This window comes from Neophocaena asiaeorientalis, unplaced genomic scaffold (assembly GCF_003031525.2).
Source record: "Neophocaena asiaeorientalis asiaeorientalis breed wild unplaced genomic scaffold, Neophocaena_asiaeorientalis_V1.1 scaffold473, whole genome shotgun sequence".
NCBI lineage: Eukaryota > Metazoa > Chordata > Mammalia > Artiodactyla > Phocoenidae > Neophocaena > Neophocaena asiaeorientalis.
The window spans coordinates 124,414-143,465 of record NW_020174935.1 but is presented as its reverse complement, the minus strand read 5'-3'; the positions used below and the strand labels follow the sequence as shown (position 1 = coordinate 143,465).

At 51.9% G+C, this 19,052-nt stretch overlaps 1 protein-coding gene across 1 annotated transcript in view; it reads left to right on the top strand.

Moving 5' to 3' along the window:
• Nucleotides 1-19,052, top strand: part of CACNG2 (calcium voltage-gated channel auxiliary subunit gamma 2) — a 120,244-nt gene that overhangs the window by 94,668 nt on the left and 6,524 nt on the right. Inside the window, exons 2-4 of the mRNA XM_024761513.1 lie at nt 2,672-2,755; nt 16,918-17,058; nt 18,543-19,038. Coding sequence (XP_024617281.1) covers nt 2,672-2,755; nt 16,918-17,058; nt 18,543-19,038 — 721 coding nt within the window. The remainder of the gene's footprint in view (nt 1-2,671; nt 2,756-16,917; nt 17,059-18,542; nt 19,039-19,052) is intronic.

The window sequence follows — 19,052 nt, the reverse complement described above, 5'->3', positions numbered from 1 at the left end:
GAGGCCTCCGATTAATGCAGCAAGATGCCAAGAGCAGCGTGGGACGTGGTCAGGACAACAGAGGAGGGGGAGACAGCAAGGTATGGGGTGGGGAGGGTGCTGAGCAAGAGAAGAGATCGCCCACCACACTTAGAAGACGCCTGCCCTGGTGGGAGCATCTGGAGTGAAACGCTGTGCTCTTCGGATCCCACAAAGTTGCAGTGAAGCTACCCGAAGTTCCGTTATGCTCTGGGGAATTGTTTTTCTTGCAAAAGTTGGGAAAGGAAGCTAATTTGGTACAGAGACAGTTAAGGGGGAGGGGGGTTAGAGAGTAAGGATCAACCATCTTCTCTGTAATATGTAGTATAGAATTACCTACATAACATGATAACAGCAAGAAATACCTAAAGTACTTAGTTATATAAGCACACCTGTATCCTATGTATACAGCTATATGTGATATACACAGGTCTGTGTACTAATGCCTTAAAAGTCCTAAATAATTTCTATAGTACATGATAAAACCTACTCCATGGGCTACAAAGGCTCAGGATCCTATAAGAAAAGAAATTGCTCCTTCGGGTGAGGGCGGGAGCGTTAAGATCCGCGCCAGCGGGCTGGAAGTCGTTCCTGAAAATGGGAGGTCTGTGGATTTCGGGCACTCCGGAGAGGAACTTCCCTGGAGGCGCAGTGGTTAAGAATCCGCCTGCCAATGCAGGGAACATGGGTTCGAGCCCTGGTCCAGGAAGATCCCACATGCCTCGGAGCAACTAAGCCCGTGAGCCACAACTACTGAGCCCGCGAGCCACAGCTACTGAAGCCGCGCACCTAGAGCCCGTGCTCTGCAACAAGAGAAGCCACCACAATGAGAAGCCCGCTCACTGCAACGAAGAGTAGGCCCCGCTCGCCGCAACTAGAGAAAGCCTGCACGCAGCAACGAAGACCCAACGCAGCCATAAATAAATAAATAAATAAAATTGAAAACGATAACAATAAAACTTCTTTATACAATGGAATACTACTCAGCCATAAAAAAGAATGAAATAATGTCATTTGCAGCAACATGGATGGACTGAGAGATTATCATACTAAGTGAAGGAAGTCAAAAAGAAAGCCAAATACCATATGATGTCACTTATATGTGGAATCTAAAATATCACATAAATGAACTTATCCACAAAGCAGAAACAGACTCACAGACATAGAGAACAGATTTGTGGTTGCCAAGGGGGAGGGTGTATGGGGGAGGTATGGAATTAGCAGATGCAAACTATTATATATAGAATGGATGAACAACAAGGTCTGTATAACACATGGAACTATATTCAATATCCTGTAATAAGAAAAGAAATTGCTAACACGTATTGGGGACTGTATTAATTAGGTTACATTAGCTACCATCACAGGAAAATCCTGAATGTCAGGGGCTAAATGTAGTCAAGGTTCATATCTCTCTCTCGTCAATACCCCCAGCACATTTACTAACGTGCCAGGTACTGCCCTGAGCGCTTTAGACATGTCAACTCGTGTAATCCCCATGACAATTGTGAAGGAAGAATTGCTCTGATCTCCACTCTCCTCTGAGAAAACTGAGGTGTGGCGTCTCCGTGAAGCTGAGTCAGACCCAAGGCCAGGGCAGTCCAGCCGCAAAGCCTGCCTCTCACCCGCGGTTGCCATATCTCCCTGCACAGGTTCGAGGGTTCAGTCATTCAGAGAAATTTAAGCAACATCGATAGTGCCTATGCTGGTGTTGGGGATACAACGCAAATAAAACAGACAAAGTCGCTGGTGTCATGAAGCAGCCGTGCTTTTAATTCTAGTCTCCACATGAGTTTTTATGAAGATCGCATTCAATAGTTCACTCATTCATTTAGTGACCACTGCCGGGGGTCCGCTGGACACTGGGCTAGGGGTTTTCATCTGAGCCAGCTCTCACTTTCTCAGCAATCACCAAGGAAATGTTTAGAACCGAAAGGTCTTTGTTTGAGCCCCTATTCCATCATTTCCTGGCCATGAGTACTTATTCAGTCGTTTAGCCTCCCTGAGCTTCAGTTTCTTCATCTGTGAAAAGGGGGTGCTAATACCCCTCTCACAGTTTGGGTCCTAGTCCAAAAGCCTGGCAGAGGGCCCAGCCCCCTTGGGGGGCTCAACCCTAGGGGTATTTCAGAACTTTCAGGGGCTCCGTATAGTGAATTCTATGTAACTGCCAGTGAGAAAATGCTTTGCAATCTCATCTAAAGGTCTGTGGGAATGTTCTCCAGCCCCGTCTGGGGTCGGCCTTCTTTGGAAAGCGATCTGCTTTCTCGCGTGTAAGACGCGAGGTGACTCCCAGCCGGGCTGGGGCGCAGAGGCAGGTGTATTGACATTCACCAGCTTCCTCTGTGGCAGTCCCCAGCACAGATTCAAACCTCCACTGCCCGCCACGCCTCAGCTAATCCTCAGAAGCCTCGATGCAGAGATGGAAGGCTGGGTTTTGAAGTCTTAAGCCTTAGATCCTCTCCACAGCTCCGCGGGTGTGTGTGTTTTGATTCACCAGACAGATGTCCAAACAGACAAAGCGATACCTTCCTCCGGGGATGAGGGAGAGGGCTGAGCCAGTTTCCGAAGAGCGAGAAGTCTGGAAGAGGCCGGTGGGCTCTGAATCCCCGGAGCCTAGGATGTCTTACGAGCTCTTTCTTCCCTTGTTTTCCAGGGAACTTCAAAGGTCTCTGCAAGCAAATTGATCACTTCCCAGAGGATGCAGATTACGAAGCTGACACGGCAGAATATTTCCTCCGTGAGTGCATGCAGTTTTTTTTATCTCCTTCCTCGTGGTGGGTCCTGCCCTTCCATCCTTCGAGAGTCAAAGGCCAGGACTATCTAGAGGTCCCTGTCACCACAGAGGGCAGGAAAAAGCTAAGTCTCCCTCCTCCCCTCCTGCCCAGTGGCCAAACCTTCATGCATGCTGTTTCCCTCTGCCTGCAACGCCCTTCTCTCCCCTCTTTGTCGGAAAGTTCCTATTCATCTTCCAGGTTTCAGCTGAAACATCACCTCCTCCAAGAAATCCTCCATGCCCTTGAAGGGGTTCCCAGAGCCTAGCACCTTTATCACGCTGTGGAGTCCTTGTCTATTTGAGCAACCAGCTCCCTCGCAGTGCTGCCAACTCCACTGGGACTCTGATAGTCTCTACCTATCTCGTTCATGACTGTATTCCCAGCCCAGGGCCCAGCATGTAAAAAGCACTCGGTAGCTATTTCTTGAATAACCCAATGAAGAAACTTATCAGGCGGTGCCAGACTGGAACTTCTACTGAAACAATGAGATTTTTTTCTCTCCCCACAAGTCAAGTCAAAGTTAAATCCTGATGTAATAGCTGTGATCTTATATCCACCTGAGACATATTATCAAGAGAAAGTATTTTGAGACCCAAAGGAAATCTCTCAAGAATCAGCAAAAACTAACAAGGCAAAATGTTCTGGGAGAAAAGGATTTCCAGGAGATGGGCTAAGGGTCCTTGATACCTGGTACAGCAAAGCCGCCCCGAGCAGAAGCGGTTGAAAGCTCTGCTCCAGGCTCTCAGGTAGCACTTCCTGAGGGAGTTTACTCTCCTCCCAGGAGCATTGCCTGTCCCCTTCTGCTCCCAGGTGCCCTTCCCGGGCCAAAGCCTCCCTCCCATCCCCCCACAGCATCGGTTAGTATCACCCTTGGATCACTTTTATGAAAAAGGTAGGGGGCATTTTATTATATGGATCACCCCTGTCGCTTTCAATAATTACCCCTCACATCAAACCCAACTCTCAGGTCAGCCTGAAATCTGGGTTTCACTGCAAGCCCATGGCACACGAAGCCAGCCAGGCGGCTGGGAAGAGAAGGGAAAGAAACATCACGTCGTTTACAGCTTTCTTTTTAAAGGCGGGAAATATCTTACAAAGCTCATCCTTTCCCTTTATGAATTCCTGCAAGATGCTGCTTTTAGATGGAATTCCTGAAGGGTCGTTTGGTCGTCATCCCCATTACCAGGTCTGGGGCTCTCAAAGGAGCCCGGTGGTGGCATTAAGGCAGATTGAGTACCTTCTGTATGCCAGAGGCCGTACTCAGCGCTGTGGCGATCCAGAGGAATGAATGAGACACAGTCCGTGGCTGCAGGTAGAGCATAGCCTGGTGGGAGGACCCTCTGAGAACAGCTGGACTTGGGATGCAGGGGCCGGCAGAGACACACCCCAGGGCAGAGGTGGAAGGAGGGGCACAGCAGAGCCAGCACCCAAAGCTGCACTGGCTGAACACAGTGAGGATGTGATGCTTTATCATCCAGATGCCAAGCGCTTGTTGGGACAGGACCCTTGTCTCATTCTTTGCCCTGTCTAGAACAGCTCTTGGAATATAGTAGGTTCTCAATAAATGCTATTTGTTAAATAAAAGAAAGATATAGGATTCTCCAGTGGCTATTCCTACCTAGTCTATACCTCCACTTCCCTAATTTTAAAGAGAGAATTGCTTAGAGTACTTGGTTCGTTTTGGTGTCTCCGGACAGAAGACTTGAACGTACATGAGCAGCGCAGGTTTCCGAGGGTCTGACTTGAATTGACTTGATCCAACCATATTTTTTGAGCATCTGTAACAGAGATTGGCAAACTTTTTCTGTAAAGGGACAGATAGTAAATATTCCAGGCTTTGTGGGCCATACAGTCTCTGTCCCAACTACTCATAGCTGACCTTGCAGCACAAAAGCAAATACAGGAGCACACGAGCGCGGCTGGGCTTGCTCCATTGAAACTTAACTTCATTTACAAAAACAGGCAGCAGGCCTCATCTGGCAGAGTTTGCTGACCCTTGATCTGTAATATGCCAGTCTGGGGCTAGACAACAAAAGTGACTTTTTAAAGCCGGAAGATGTGAGTTCCCATCATCCTCCATTAAGCTCTAACCTGATTGGCTAGAGAAGCTAGAAGACAGAGGTCGTTCTTCTAGGAGGATCCCTGGCCCAATGAGGTGGGCAAAGCTGGGGCCCAGCGAGGTGGGCGGAGCTTCTCCTGGAGATGGGCGTGCTTTTGGCCCAGGGAGGTGGGTGGAGCTGCACCTGGGTGGGCGGGGCCTGAGTCAGCTTCCGGTTCTGGTCTGTTAAACCTACAGCACACCTGTCACAAAGGCTGGACAGACTCATGAACCTGACATAGACGCCTCAGGCAGGGATAGAAGGCAGTGTGGGGTGCTGAGGGAGCCTGGCCCCAACCCAGACTGGAGGCGATCATTCCAGAAGGGTTCCCTAAGGAAGGTGGCACCAATGCAGAGACTTGGACTCTAGAAGCATTCATTCATCCATTCGTTCACTCAGGAGACACTCACCACCACTCACCATGTACAGGACACTGTTGATGGTATGGGGACCCAAAGGTGAACAAAACAAAGAAAGTCAGAGCCTTTGTGAGGGTTACATTCTGGTGAAGGAAAGAAGCGAAAAGCAAGTAACCTGTTACAATCATCCAGACAAGAGATGACAGCAGCTTGAACCAAGGTGGTGGCAGTGAAGGAGGTGGGAAGGGGTCAGAGCCTGAAAGTATTCCCAAGGGTATGCATACAGGATTTTCTGAAAGGCGGCATGTGGATTTCCAGGGACAGGAAGGAATCAAGGATGACTCCAAGGTTTGTGTCCGTGGAGGGAGCAGGTTGGGATGGGACGGGTGGAAGCTCAGGATCGGCCACATTAAGTTACAGAGGCCCACGGGGAGGTGTCCTGGCCCGAGACAGGAGTCTAAGAGCTGTCAGCGCGGGGATGATATTTAGAGCCGTGAGGCTCGATGAAGGCCCCAAGGGAGTGGTGCAGAGAGAGAAGAGGTGCAGGAACTGAGCCTCAGACTCCAAGGCTTAGAGGCAGAGGAGGAGGCCCCGGGGAGGAAGATGAGGAGGGGCGGCCAGCAAGGGGGCCTGGTTAACCCCTGCCATCCACTATCCACCAGCTGGATGTGGGATCTGGAGCAGAGAGGGGGGAGGGAGAATGCCAGGAGGGCGTGGCTGGCCAGGAGCGCAGAGCTTATCTCCTGGGCTGGCAGAGAAAGTGGGGCTCACTTGCTCTCAAGCCAGCAGGCCAAGCTTCAGGCAAGTCCAGTGCCTCTCGGAGGATGGGGCAGAAGGAAGGTGCCGAATTAACATCTGCTGGGACCAATGAATGACTGAACGAATGCATGCGTGCTTTTACTCCGCAGTCTCCCTGAGTATTTGAGGAGGTCCACAGCTTCTCCTGAGCTGCAGAACCCAGGGAGGAACAGCTGTAGCTGGTCCCAATCATCACTCTGGGCCACTGGACCTCTGGCCCCAAGAAGATGTGGCCGATACAAGCCTTGCCCACCTATTGCTACCTTACCCACAAAGGAATGGTGACCAGCCTGTTTTTCCCAGGCAGCTCTGCGGGGCCAGCGGCTGGGTCTACGGTGTGTGGTGCCTCCCTAGCCCTCTCCCTCCTTACCAAAGCTCCTTACCTCAAGCTGGCGAAGCGCAGAGGCAATGGTGACCAGGGTGTGACTTCCTGTGACTCTCAGGGTGTGTTGGTGTGTCTGTGTCTTGTACACAAGGGCGTGAGTCTGTACTGTGTTCCGTGTTTTTTGATGCCTGCATGTCCATGCGTGTGAGCGGCTATCAATCTAAGTGTAAGTGCCCGTGTGTTTGCATGTGTCTACTTGTGTGCGCATGGGTCTCTTCGTGGTGTGTGTGTGTATGTGTGTGTGTGTGTGTGTGTTGTGTCCAGGAGATGGGAAGTGGTATTTCTCAGCTGTCCCAATGTGATCTGGAGTGGGGAAGAAGGTTCAGAAGAATTCAGTTTCCTTCCACAATCATGTCTTAAGCACCTACTGTGTGCTAGACCTCAAAATCCACTGTAGTGTGGCCCCAAACTGCAGGGTGGGGTGAAGCTCTCCCAGCAACGGCTACTGTCCCTGACACACTCTGCCCAGGGAGAGGGGAGGGGTTGGCCCCCATAGGTCGCACGTTCATGTACACACACACACACACACACACACACCAGAGCTGCAGTATCAGGGCCTTGCCATGCCAACTACTCTTTTTCCAGAGCCAGAAGTGGACAGAAGGGGGAAGGGAGGGAGGGCTCTGGACAGGGCCTATTCCTCCCCCTCAGGAGAGATCTCACCTGATTATGCTTGAACTGGGAGCTGACATCTTCCCAGAGTCACTGACCCCCTAAGATCAAGAACAGGCTGGAGGAGAGTTCCCTGGGGGCAGCCGTGGGTCAGGAACCTGTAAGGGAGACAGAGGGGCCATTTGTAAGGGAGGGGGAAAGCAGCCAAGGCAGGTAGGACCTTGAGGATTATTTGGGGGTAAATTTACAGAACTTTACCACCAGTAGGAGACAGGAGAATGTAACGGCGGGCTTTAGCACACACTGCCTGGGTTCAAATCCAGCTCTGCCACTTCTCAATTAACTCCCCCGGTACTCAGACTCCTCCCGATGGGATGTTCATCCGTACGCTTGCAGGGTTGTAATGAGGCTTGAGTGAGTCAGTATAAGACAGCTCTTCCCTCCAGCCCAGAGCACAGTAAGCATTCAGGAGGCGTTAGCCATTATTGTCGGTATGTTACAAAGTGAAAAGTAGGCAGGATAAAGATTAAGGAGAGAGGGAGTGCGAGAGCTTTCAGTACAGTGGTCAGAGAGGTCCACTGGGGAGGTAACGTTTGAACAGAGACCTGAAGGCAGTGAGGGAGCATGTCTGGTCCTGCAGATGCCCTGAGAAGAGGGTTCCAGGCAGAGGGAACAGCCAGTGCAAAGTGTCTGAGGCTGGCATGCAGCAAGGCAGAGGGTGTGAGCAGCGGGTGGGAAGCCAGGCCAGGACTTGTGGGTGTGGGCTTTACTCTGAGACTGGAGCACGAAAAGGTTCTGAGCAGAGAGGCGAGGACTGACATCCACGCTAACAGCACCGCTCTGCTTCTGCTGTAGAACTGACTACGGGGTCCCAGCAGAAACAGAGAGACCTGTAGGAGGTGACGGCCAGAATCCAGGCTGGAAACACAGGTGGTCAGACCAGGGCGGAAGTCGGGGAGGTAGATGAGAAGGGGGCAGGTTATGAGGCCGGCAGGTGTTACTGACAGCCTGCGTTGGGGGAGGTGAGAGAAAGAGGACGCACGATGACATCTAGGGGGGCTTCCCTGGTGGCGCAGTGGTTGAGAGTCCACCTGCTGATGCAGGGGACACGGGTTCGTGCCCCGGTCCGGGAAGATCCCACATGCCGCAGAGCGGCTGGGCCCGTGAGCCATGGCTACGGAGCCTGCGCGTCCAGAGCCTGTGCTCCGCAACAGGAGAGGCCACAACAGTGAGAGGCCCGTGTACCGCAAAAAAAAAAAAAAAAAAAAAAAGATGACATCTAGGCATCCTGGCTGGGAGACAGTGGGCAGTGCTACCCTTCTCTGAGGCTGGGAACGTCAAGAAGGCTGGGTCGCAGGGAGGTGACCGCTCTGTTTTCCAGCCTGCGTGTCACGATTTCTGTTACGGACTCTTCTTTCCCACTGGACGGTGAACAGCTTGAGGACACCGCAGGGAGTAGCTGCAAAGAGGGAGTCTGCTCCCACCCCGGCCAGCACAGGGCCTGCCCCCAGTCAGGCCCGGGAGATGTTTGCTGAGTGAATGAGTGAGGAACCACCCTCGCTAGAGCCACCTGGAACGTTCACCCCCTCCCCAGAATGAGGACTGAGGCGGATGGAGGGTCTCAAGCTGAGCCAAAGCCACCCTCCCCAGCCTCAGAGAACCCCCCTCCTCCCTGTTCCCCCTTCTCCACTCCCCTCTGTCAGTCCCACCAGGCACACAGCGGGTTCCTAGGTGGGAGGTGAGAGGGATACCAGGTGGGAGGTGAGAGGGATACCAGGAGTCAAGGTCTAAGCTTGGGACTTGGAGTGAAAAGTCCTGAATCCAAGGTGAGCTCTGCTCTGTGGTCTCGGATCAGTTACTCAACTTCTCTGAGCCTCGATGAATACCAGTCCTCCAGGGGGCTCTGAGGATACACTGAGACAAGGGTTAGGGAGGTGCTTTGTTAGGGCTCCCCAGCTGCCCCAGGGGAGCACAGAGGGAAGTCCACCACCCCCTCCTTCCCACTAGAGTTTAGAAGTTCAGGGAGACATCCTTGCAGCTCCAGAAATACTGGAGATAGACATGCCCCGAGGGTCACCCAGACCCATCCTCCCATTTTACAGATGAGGAAAAAAACGAGACTCAGAGAGGGAAAGTGACTTACCCCAGCCCAGCACACTTTCTGGGATGCCGTCTGCCTCCGTGATGGTTTTCTAGGCTGCGTGCTCCTGTCCTCTGCCCCGGACCTGAAGCCCCTTCCAGCAAAACTGTTGTGAGGGACATTCCTTCCAGAGATCACCACAGTGGGTGTGACCACATCCTGCAGTCAGGGAACATCTAAGCTATAAATCGTACTAACTCACATCCATGCAACCAGAGCGAACGCTTCTCGAACGGCGCCTCCCCTTCACACCCTCTGCCCGCAGAGACAGTTTCTCTTCTGTCCTGGTCCATTTATTTAAGTGCTGGATGCAGCTACCACCACGCTGACTCCGCGACCTGCACTTCAGTAAACCTCAGTGGAGGTAACCCCAGGCCCATGAGAAGCAGCAATGATACGCTCTGCTGTGTGAGAACTAACTTCTCCTGTTGCTAGTGGGTACCAGGCACTGTTCTAATAGCCTCAAGTGCATTGACTCGACACCCCTCATTGCTGCCCTGGGAGCTGGGTGTGCTGGGCGTTGCCCTGCAGCAGAGGAGAGCGCTGAGGCTCAGGGGGGTGGCGGGCAATGCAGCAAGTGAGATGCGCTCAGGCCATCTCTCCTGAGCTCACGCAGCTGATGACCCACCCCAGAGACCACAGGAAGCGGGAAAGCATCCGGCACCTGCACAGGTGGTGCTCCCAGAGGAAGCTTGCTGGACTCCAAAATCCCTTTCCTATGTCAGTAGATATCACAAACGTTCATGGGACACTTGACTATGTGTGTGCCTGGCCTGACACTTGATACATTATCTTCATTCATCTCACAACACCCCTAGGAGGTGGGTATTGCTGGTGTCCCCATTGTACAGATGAGAAAGGAGAGGCACAGAGGCCACACAGCCAGTGGTGGGACCAGGATGGGACCGTAAGTGGTCCACATCAGGAGCCCACGCTCCTAACCACCACTCTGGACAGCTCTGCCTCCCTCCCTCTCTCCCTCCCCCTGCCTTTCCCCTCCTCTCCTCCTCTCTCTCCCATCACTCTCTCTCTCACACTCACACTTTCTCACACTCACTCTTGCATGCATTTACGGCAGTCTATCCCTTTTCACAGCATTCAGGAGGAGAGCGCGAGAGATGCCCCAGAGCCCAGAAGCTCCTCCCAACCCCAGCACATCTGCGATTCTAGCCCATTAGAACGGATCAAATTCCAAATGGAATAACAGGCATAAAGTTAAATGTGCCCAGAAAATAAGGAGCCTGCCTTCTGTATACCTGATCATGGCAACTATTTTGATCAAAGGCATGACCAGCACCTGGCCAGCCTGGCTGAGTTGTCCCTAAGCAGAGGTCTGGTGGGCACAGGACCACGAGGGATGGATGCAACCTTAGCCATCATCTGGTCCAACCTCATCTGAGCCAGACCTGAGATCCAAAGAAAGGAAAGCCCACACTCAGGCCCCAGGACGGGCCAGGCAAAGAGCGGGCCCCAGGAAGAGGTCTGCCCACCTCTCTCCACCCCCGCCAGACTGAGTGAGGAAGCGGGGCCCCCGTGTGCAGCTGTCTGCCTGTCCCCCAGCTGTGCCCACCACAACAGGACACCACAGGTGCCAGGCCCACAGGGCACTGGATCACAAGATGATTGGTCCACAGAATTTGGCTGTACTGTGTGAGCAGTGGGTGGGATGACTTGTGTCACCACTAAACACTGGGGCTCCCCAAGCCTCACGCTGAACCCTTGTACCCTTCCAAGCTCAAGCTCTGCTGTGCTCACCTCTGTGTCTGTGACGCCCCTGATTACAGCTTCCGCCCAGCGTGCACCTCCACTTCCCAATCTTACACATTCGACTGTCCCTCCACACTCCACGTGTGCGACCCCCAAACACCTCAGACTCCGCGTGCCCCAAACCAAACCTTGATTTCCCTCCCCTCACCCCTTAGGCTTGATCCTCTCCCAGTTGCATAAGTGGCTGTATCCAGCCAGCCAGCAGACCTGAGACCCAGAAGTTATCCTCAACGCCACCCTCTTCTCCACCCATATCCACTCATCACTCCTAAACATCCCTCAAATCCAGCCACCTCTGCCCACACTCTTTGTACCCACCTGGTCCAAGTACCACCATCGCCTGGTCAGCAGCAATAACCTCCTCCTGGTGCCCTGTGGCTACCCTGGACCACTTCTTAATTCATTTGCTTTGTTTGTTTTTTTAAATTTTTATTGGAGTAGAGTTGATTTACAATGTTGCGTTAGTGTCAGATGTACAGCAAAGTGAATCTGTTATATATGTACACATAGCCACTCTTTTTTCAGATCCTTTTCCCAGATAGACCGTTACAGAGTATTGAGTAGAGCTCCCTGTTCTATACAGTAGGTCCTTATTAGTTACCTATTCTAATACTGACTGAAGTAAGTCAGAGAAAGACAAACCTCATGTGATATCGCTTATATGTGGAATCTAAAAAAAGGGTACAGATGAACTTATCTACAAAACAGAAATAGAGTTACAGATGTAGAGAACAAACTTGTGGTTTCCAGGGGGTAAGGAAGGTGGATAAACTGAGAGATTGGGATCGACATATTCATTTGCTTATTAAAATGCACAATCAGATCATGACAGCCCTGTCGGCTTCAAGGCCTTTATAAATGTATGTATGTATTTATTTATTTATTCATTTATGGCTGCACTGGGTCTTCGTTGCTGTGTGCGAGCTTTTCTCTAGTTGCAGCGAGCGGGGGCTACCCTTCGTTGCAGTGCACTGGCTTCTCATGGCGGTGGCTTCTCTTGTTGCGGGGCACGGGCTCTAGGCATGCGGGCTTCAGTAGTTGTGGCACGTGGGCTCAGTAGTTGTGGCTCGCGGGCTCTAGAGCGCAGGGTCAGTAGTTGTGGGGCACAGGCTTAGTTGCTTCCCGGACCAGGGCTCAAACCCGTGTCTCCTGCATTGGGCAGGCGGATCCTTTAAAGACGACCCGTGAGTTCCTCTGTGGCCTGGCCCCAGCCTGCCTCGTCTTCCTTAGAGCTCCCCAAGGCCCCGCACTAACTCTTTGTGATCAGCCCTTTCAAGTCCCCAGACGAGCCATGCTTCCCCCAGCCCTTGCTCATGCCACATCCTCCCTAGAACACCCTCCTCTATTCTGCCCAGTTAGCTTCTCTTACCCATCCATCTCAGCACCAACATCACCCTCTCAGGGAAACCCTCCCTGTTGCGCATGTGAGTTCAGAGGATGCTCTGAGAGCCGGGGGTGCAGTGGTTAGGTACACAGAGCCTAGAGTCAGAATCCCTGGGTTCACAAACCCAGCCCCTCCGTTTCCTCGCTGGGTGGCCTTGAGCGAAGGCTTAACCTCTCTGAGCCTCAGTTTTAGCCTGTGTGTGATGGGAGTAATTACAGCACTTACTGCGTGGGGTTGTAAATGAAAGCAATGGGTTCATATATGTACACAGTCCCACCAAACTCTGATCCCTCAGGCAACATCGGCCGTCTACAGGTGACATTAGCCTGTCACTTGCCTGCACGGTGCCGTATGGGTCCCTTTCTTCCTCGGCACTTCATCCTGGTTGGTAATTACGTGTTCATCTGTGCTGTATCTCCTTCATGAGAATGTAAGCCCTATAAAGGCATATGGGCCAGGCCTGGTTTTGCACCCCTATGCCTCCTGTGCCCAGCCTGGAACAAGGCATGGTGACGGCCACTCAGTCAAGAGCAAAGCTTCTCCCCACTCTGAACCGCACAGCTTTTCCCCAGTACAGTGTATTATGCTCTCGGCCCGGGGTGGCCAAATTGCAACGGTTAGGCCAAATCTGGCCTACCAACTGCTTCTATAAATAAAGCTTTATTGGAACACATCCACACTCATTTGTTCACATATTGCCCATGGCTGTTCTCAGACTACAAGGGCAGAGTTGAGGAATTGCAACAGAGACCATATGGCCAGCAAAGCCAGAAACATTGACTATGTGTCCCTTTACGGAAAAAGTTTACCAGTGCCTGCTTTAGGTATTTGTATTCTCCTTTAAGCCAAGGCCCATGGCTCATGGGGTTGGTAGGAGGTTTAAGTGGGTTCATCCATGGAAGGCACTTAGCACAGGGCCTGGCACATAGGAAGCCCCAGAACTGTCAGTAGGTGTTACGTAGTTCCATACGCTTGCTCATAGGGGATCAATAAATATTTGTGCATTGAATAAATGAGATGTTTTCTGCCCCTCACGATAGATTTTAGCGGTAAGACCACCCCAGCCTTAGTGGGAAGTCAGGACAATTCATGGCGAAGTTGTGTCTGGCATGAAGGGGAAAGGACATTAGAAATAACAAAAATTGCTACCGTTTACTGCCCGCCTAGCATCAGAAACAATACAGAAATTATCCAATTTAATCCTTACAATGGTGCATCTCAAACTTTCAGACACATACAGGTCTTGTTACCAGGATCTTGTTAAAATGCAGATCCTTCTGTTTTCAATTTTATTGACGTATAGTTGATTTACAACGTTGTGTTAATTTCTTGACCAAGGTCACACAGTTAGTAAGTGACAAAGCCAGGATCTCAAGTTAGGTGTGACTTAACTCCAAAATCCCCATTCTGTCTGTGACATTGCCCAGCCAGAAAGACCTCTTTCGAGAGATTGTTTCAGTGGAGGGGTCCCTGCCTGCTCCAAACCAGCTTCCTGCCAGCCTGAATCCGGGTCCTGCGGACTTTGGCCTTCCTAGGCTTGGCGCTGTTTACCGGCTTCCCCTGTCACCTTTTTTCTGGGCAAAGAGGCCTCTTCCAAGGGAGGCTAGTGTCTGGGTTGGCTCTGCCGGAGTGAAGAGGCTTCTGTTTGTGTTGCCTGCTTGTCGCCATATCATAAGCTGCTTTGGTACCTTGTGAAGTGGTCCTGTTTTCTCCACATTGCTCTCTGCTGGCTGAAATACAACAGACCTCTCCCTCCAGCCTCCCCGCTCTTTATCACACACACACACACACACACACACACGCACACACACGCGCGCGCACACACACACACAGCTTCTCATCTCCCTCCACAGCTGGCGCTCCCTTTCTCTGCCAGCAGGAAGGCTGAGTTGGGACATCCAGGCTCCCACAGCAGACCAGACTGAACTGGAAACGTCAGGCCCAGGGCTGCTGTGAGGCATGAGCTCTGAGGATGCAGTCCCAGTCTGCCAAATGTAGCATACTGTGGGCAGGAAGAACCTGCTTTCTTGGAGGGAGAAGGTCAGAGAACTTCATCTGCCTCGCTCATCTGAGCGGCCACCACTGCCCCTTGGAAGTCACACCAGTCTCTCTTTCTTTCTTTATGCTGTCGTCCCCCTTTCCGGTTCAGTCAGAAATCATATCCACGTGGGGAGGGCAAAAGCATTAGAAATCGGCTAACAGTCCACACCCATTTTACACATGGGGAAACCAGAGAGGGCAAGGTACTTATCTCAGCCACACAGCAAGTGAGTGGCAGAGCTGAGACCAGAACCCCAATTTCCGGACCTGCATGCTTCCCAGGCTCTTTGAAAGCCCCAGAGGGAGAGTCCAGGGTAGTCCAAGAGTTGGGCTGATCTGGGCTTGAATCCTGACTTACTAGCTGGGTGGCTTTGAGCAAGTTACTTCACCTCTCTGAAACTCAGTTTTCTCACTTGCAAATTGTGGCAAAAAATACACCCTGCAGGGGTGTTACAAGGATTAAATTATAACATGCACATCAGACCCAACATGGTGTGGGTGCTTCACCAATACTATCTCTTGTGCTCTGGGTCTTCAATACGTTCTTACCGTCTCCGCGTGCTTATGACATCCAGGTAGCTATGAGTGTGCCCGTCTGGGCATGCGTGTCTGTGCGGGGGTGTGTGGGCTGGGGGATCAGGTTGGGGATACAGCTTGTCATCTCAGAAATGACTTGCAGGAAGAGAACATCCACTCGGGTCTGGGAAGGAGGCAGCACCGTCCTCGCCTGCAGTGGGAGAGGGGTACTAGATTGCCGAGTAACACAGCTGTCCTCCACCCTCTCGCCACTGCTTCTGTATGGGCAACTCAGGTCCCCCCCGCCGGATACAGAACTCCACCCTTCTGCAAGGCCCCCCAAAGCAATCCACTCATCCAGGAGCATCACTTGCAGGGTAGCCTTACTGAAGAAGATCCAGGGGGGAGAGAAGGGTTTTACATCACATGTCACAGCAAACTGCCTGAAACTCTTAGAAAAATTCTTCAAGTGCTATATAGAAAAATTCTCTTCTTCACATGTCCTTCGTGGCCACACTGCCACCAAAAGGAACAGGGGTGGGGCACTGGGGGGGGCACTTCCCCTCCAAAACATAGACCCTCAGCCAACCTCTGGGCCGAGCCAAAGGGCCCTCTGTCTAAAAGGACTCAACTTCCTAGGTTACCATTCAAGCCACCCAAACATGTCAAGAAAGCATCCCTTTCCTTACACTAGCCTCCAGACACCTCTGTCTCCTGCCTGTCCATAGCTCCTAGGACAGGGAGTCAGGAGCCCTGAGATCACTCTCTGCCTATTTTAATCTGGATAGAAAAAAATATTTTACTTTCCAGACACACTTTGTAGAGGACTCCACCCCTCTGGGTCACCTTTCAGACACTGTCCCCCCACTATACACCCCCTGCCGCCTTCCCTTTGCCCTCAGCCGTCTGTGCCCCTCCACACTCTCATCCTCCCACACGCAGGAGTAAAATATTCATTAAAATATTTTCTTCTCCTGCCTGTTAGCCCTTCCTTCTTAACTTATCCTGAAGGGTTTTTTAATTTGCTTTTTCTCTTCTTTTTTCTTTGCAATGTGTCAGCTTCTTCCTCTTCCTGGACCACCTCTCCATGTTTATTCACAAGGCGAGCTTGTATCAGAGGCTTACTGTGTCTTTGGCTTTGAACTAGGTGGTGGGGACAGAACGAATGAAGAGAGAGAACTGAAAAAACAGCTACATCCTGGCTCTCATGGGAACCCACGACCTATGGTGGACGCACATATATATAAGCAAATATTTACTATAATAACTATCATTTATCAAATGTTTACTATGTGCCTTCAGAGACTTATCTAAGTACCTTATCAGAATTAACTCATTTAATCCTCACAGCAATCTTAGGAGGCAGGCACTATCACCATCCCTATTTTACAGGTGAGGAAATTAAGGCACAAAGGTGAGATGACTTACCCAAACTTATCCAGCTAATAAGCGCTAAAGCCAGCATCCAACCACTAAAACACACTGCCTTTCCATGTGCCCCAAGTGCCCTAATGTACAGAGGAGAGAGCTAATAACTTTGCCTAAGGAAGTCAGGAAATGCTTTGTGTGTAGGGGGGGGGTACTTTTGAGCTGGGTTTTGATGGATGAATAGAAGTTTGCTGAGTGAAAAAGAGCAGGAAAGACATTCTAGGAAGAAAGCTCAGTATGTCAAAAGTAAGAAACGTGCATTAATGAGTCATGGGAAGTTTGCCATGGCTGGATGAGAGGGAATGTGGGGATGGGCAGAGACCAAGTCCCATGGGGCCCTGTGCGGCTCATGAAGCGCTGGGGTTTGATCCTTGAGGAAGTGGAGCATCCCTGAAAGGCTGTGAGCTAGAGAGTGTATTGCTCCCTCTCCTTCCCTCTCTAAGACTGCGAAACAACCTCCACTCTGGTCCTGTGTCCATAACCCATCCCCCAGCCGGCTCCTGTGGACTGCTCTCTCTCCTCCCTCCTGTGTCCTCCCCCCCAACCCCTGTGTCATAGCCTTGCCGTTCTCTCTCCCCCACCCTCCGTGTTCTCCAGGGGCTGTGAGGGCCTCGAGCATCTTCCCCATCCTGAGTGTGATTCTGCTCTTCATGGGTGGACTGTGCATCGCAGCCAGCGAGTTCTACAAGACTCGACACAACATCATCCTGAGTGCCGGCATCTTCTTTGTGTCTGCAGGTAACAGCTGCTGAGCCAGGTGGGCCAGAGTCCAGGCCCACCAGTAGGGAGGAGGTTGAGGTTGGGTGCCCAGTGGCTGGGAGGACCTGGCAGAGAGAGGAGGGGAGAGCAGAGAGGAATTTCCGGGCCTTGCAACAGGCTGAGTCGCAAGGAAGACAGGTTGTGCTGGGGCTCCCGCCCCAATGCGATGCCCGAGCCCCCCCACTGAGTCCTCCAGGACCATCCCCAGACCCTGTCCTTTAGCCCAACGATGCATCTTTCTCCCACCTCCTGGAAAAAGGCCCCAATCCCAGGATCCTCTCAGGACACTAGGCCTATCCTCACTTGCCCTCTCCCCTCACTGTCCTACCCAGGTGGGAGCAGGCAGGCACCCGAAACCACATTTCTCAACCCAGTTATGTGACAAGTCACATTGGCTTCAGATGCCAGAAAAAGAACATGGGCTGTAGTATGAGCCATTTAATAAGAACGACTAACGTTTAAGCAGCACCTCCCACGTGCAGACTTAACAGCTTTCATGTCTATTAACTCACATGCATCAACTCACACGTATGCACATGTATTGATCCTCCCCATGACCCGACAGGAGTAAGTCCTATTATTTTTTAATAGACCTTTATCGGAGTATAATTACGTCACAATACCGTGTTAGTTTCTGTTGCACAACAAAGCAAATCAGCCATATGCACACACACGTCCCCATATCCCCTCCCTCTTGAGCCTCCCTCCCATCCTCCCTCTCCCACCCCTCTAGGTCATCGCAAAGCACCGAGCCGATTTCCCTGTGCTGTGATGCTGCTTCCCACCAGCCAACTATTTTACATTTGGTAGTGTATATATGTCGATGCTACTCTCACCTCGCCCCAGCTTCGCCCTCCCAACCCGTGTCCTCAAGTCCATTCTCTATGTCTACCTCTTTATTCCTGCCCTGCAACTAGGTTCGTCAGTACAGATATGGAAACTCAGACCCCGGTTCCTTTGCCAGAGGCTTTGCATCCAGGCAGTCTGGCTCTAGGAGCCAGTCTTAACCCCCTGCTACACCAGCTTCAAATCCCTGTGCAGCCTTGAGCAAGTTACTTAACCTCTCTGCAATCTGTTTTCTCATCTGCAAACCCCTTGAAAAGCACTCAGCAGCGAAGGCAGGTAGTAAATGCTCAATAAACTATATTATTATTATTACTATTATTATTACTACTCAATACATTGTAGGATGCCCCTTGCTTCTTTCCCTTCTTCCCATAGCTCTGTTTCCATTAGCTCTTCCCTTTGCAGCTCTCTCCAAATGGAATAATAGGATAGTAAGGTGATGCTTGCAACACCCCTCTAGACCGGCCCATCCGTTCTCCATGAAAACGCTGGACCAGGAAAAGACCCTCCAGCAATTCCCCGTCCCCTCATCCTGCCCGGGGCCTGGCATCCTCCTTGGAAACTAACGATCCTTCCCTCTGCTTCCCTCTCCGCCCGCGCCCACCCTCTGCCCGCAGGTCTGAGTAACATCATTGGCATCATAGTGTACATATCTGCCAATGCCGGAGACCCTTCCAAGAGCGACTCCAAAAAGAATAGCTACTCGTACGGCTGGTCCTTCTATTTCGGAGCCCTGTCCTTCATCATCGCCGAGATGGTCGGGGTGCTGGCCGTGCACATGTTTATCGACCGGCACAAACAGCTGCGGGCCACGGCCCGCGCCACGGACTACCTCCAGGCCTCCGCCATCACCCGCATCCCCAGTTACCGCTACCGCTACCAGCGCCGCAGCCGCTCCAGCTCCCGCTCCAGCGAGCCCTCTCACTCCAGGGACGCCTCCCCCGCGGGCATCAAGGGCTTCAACACCCTGCCGTCCACGGAGATCTCCATGTACACCCTCAGCAGGGACCCCCTGAAGGCCGCCACCACGCCCACCGCCACCTACAACTCCGACAGGGATAACAGCTTCCTCCAAGTTCACAACTGTATCCAGAAGGAGAACAAAGACTCTCTCCTCTCCAAGGCAG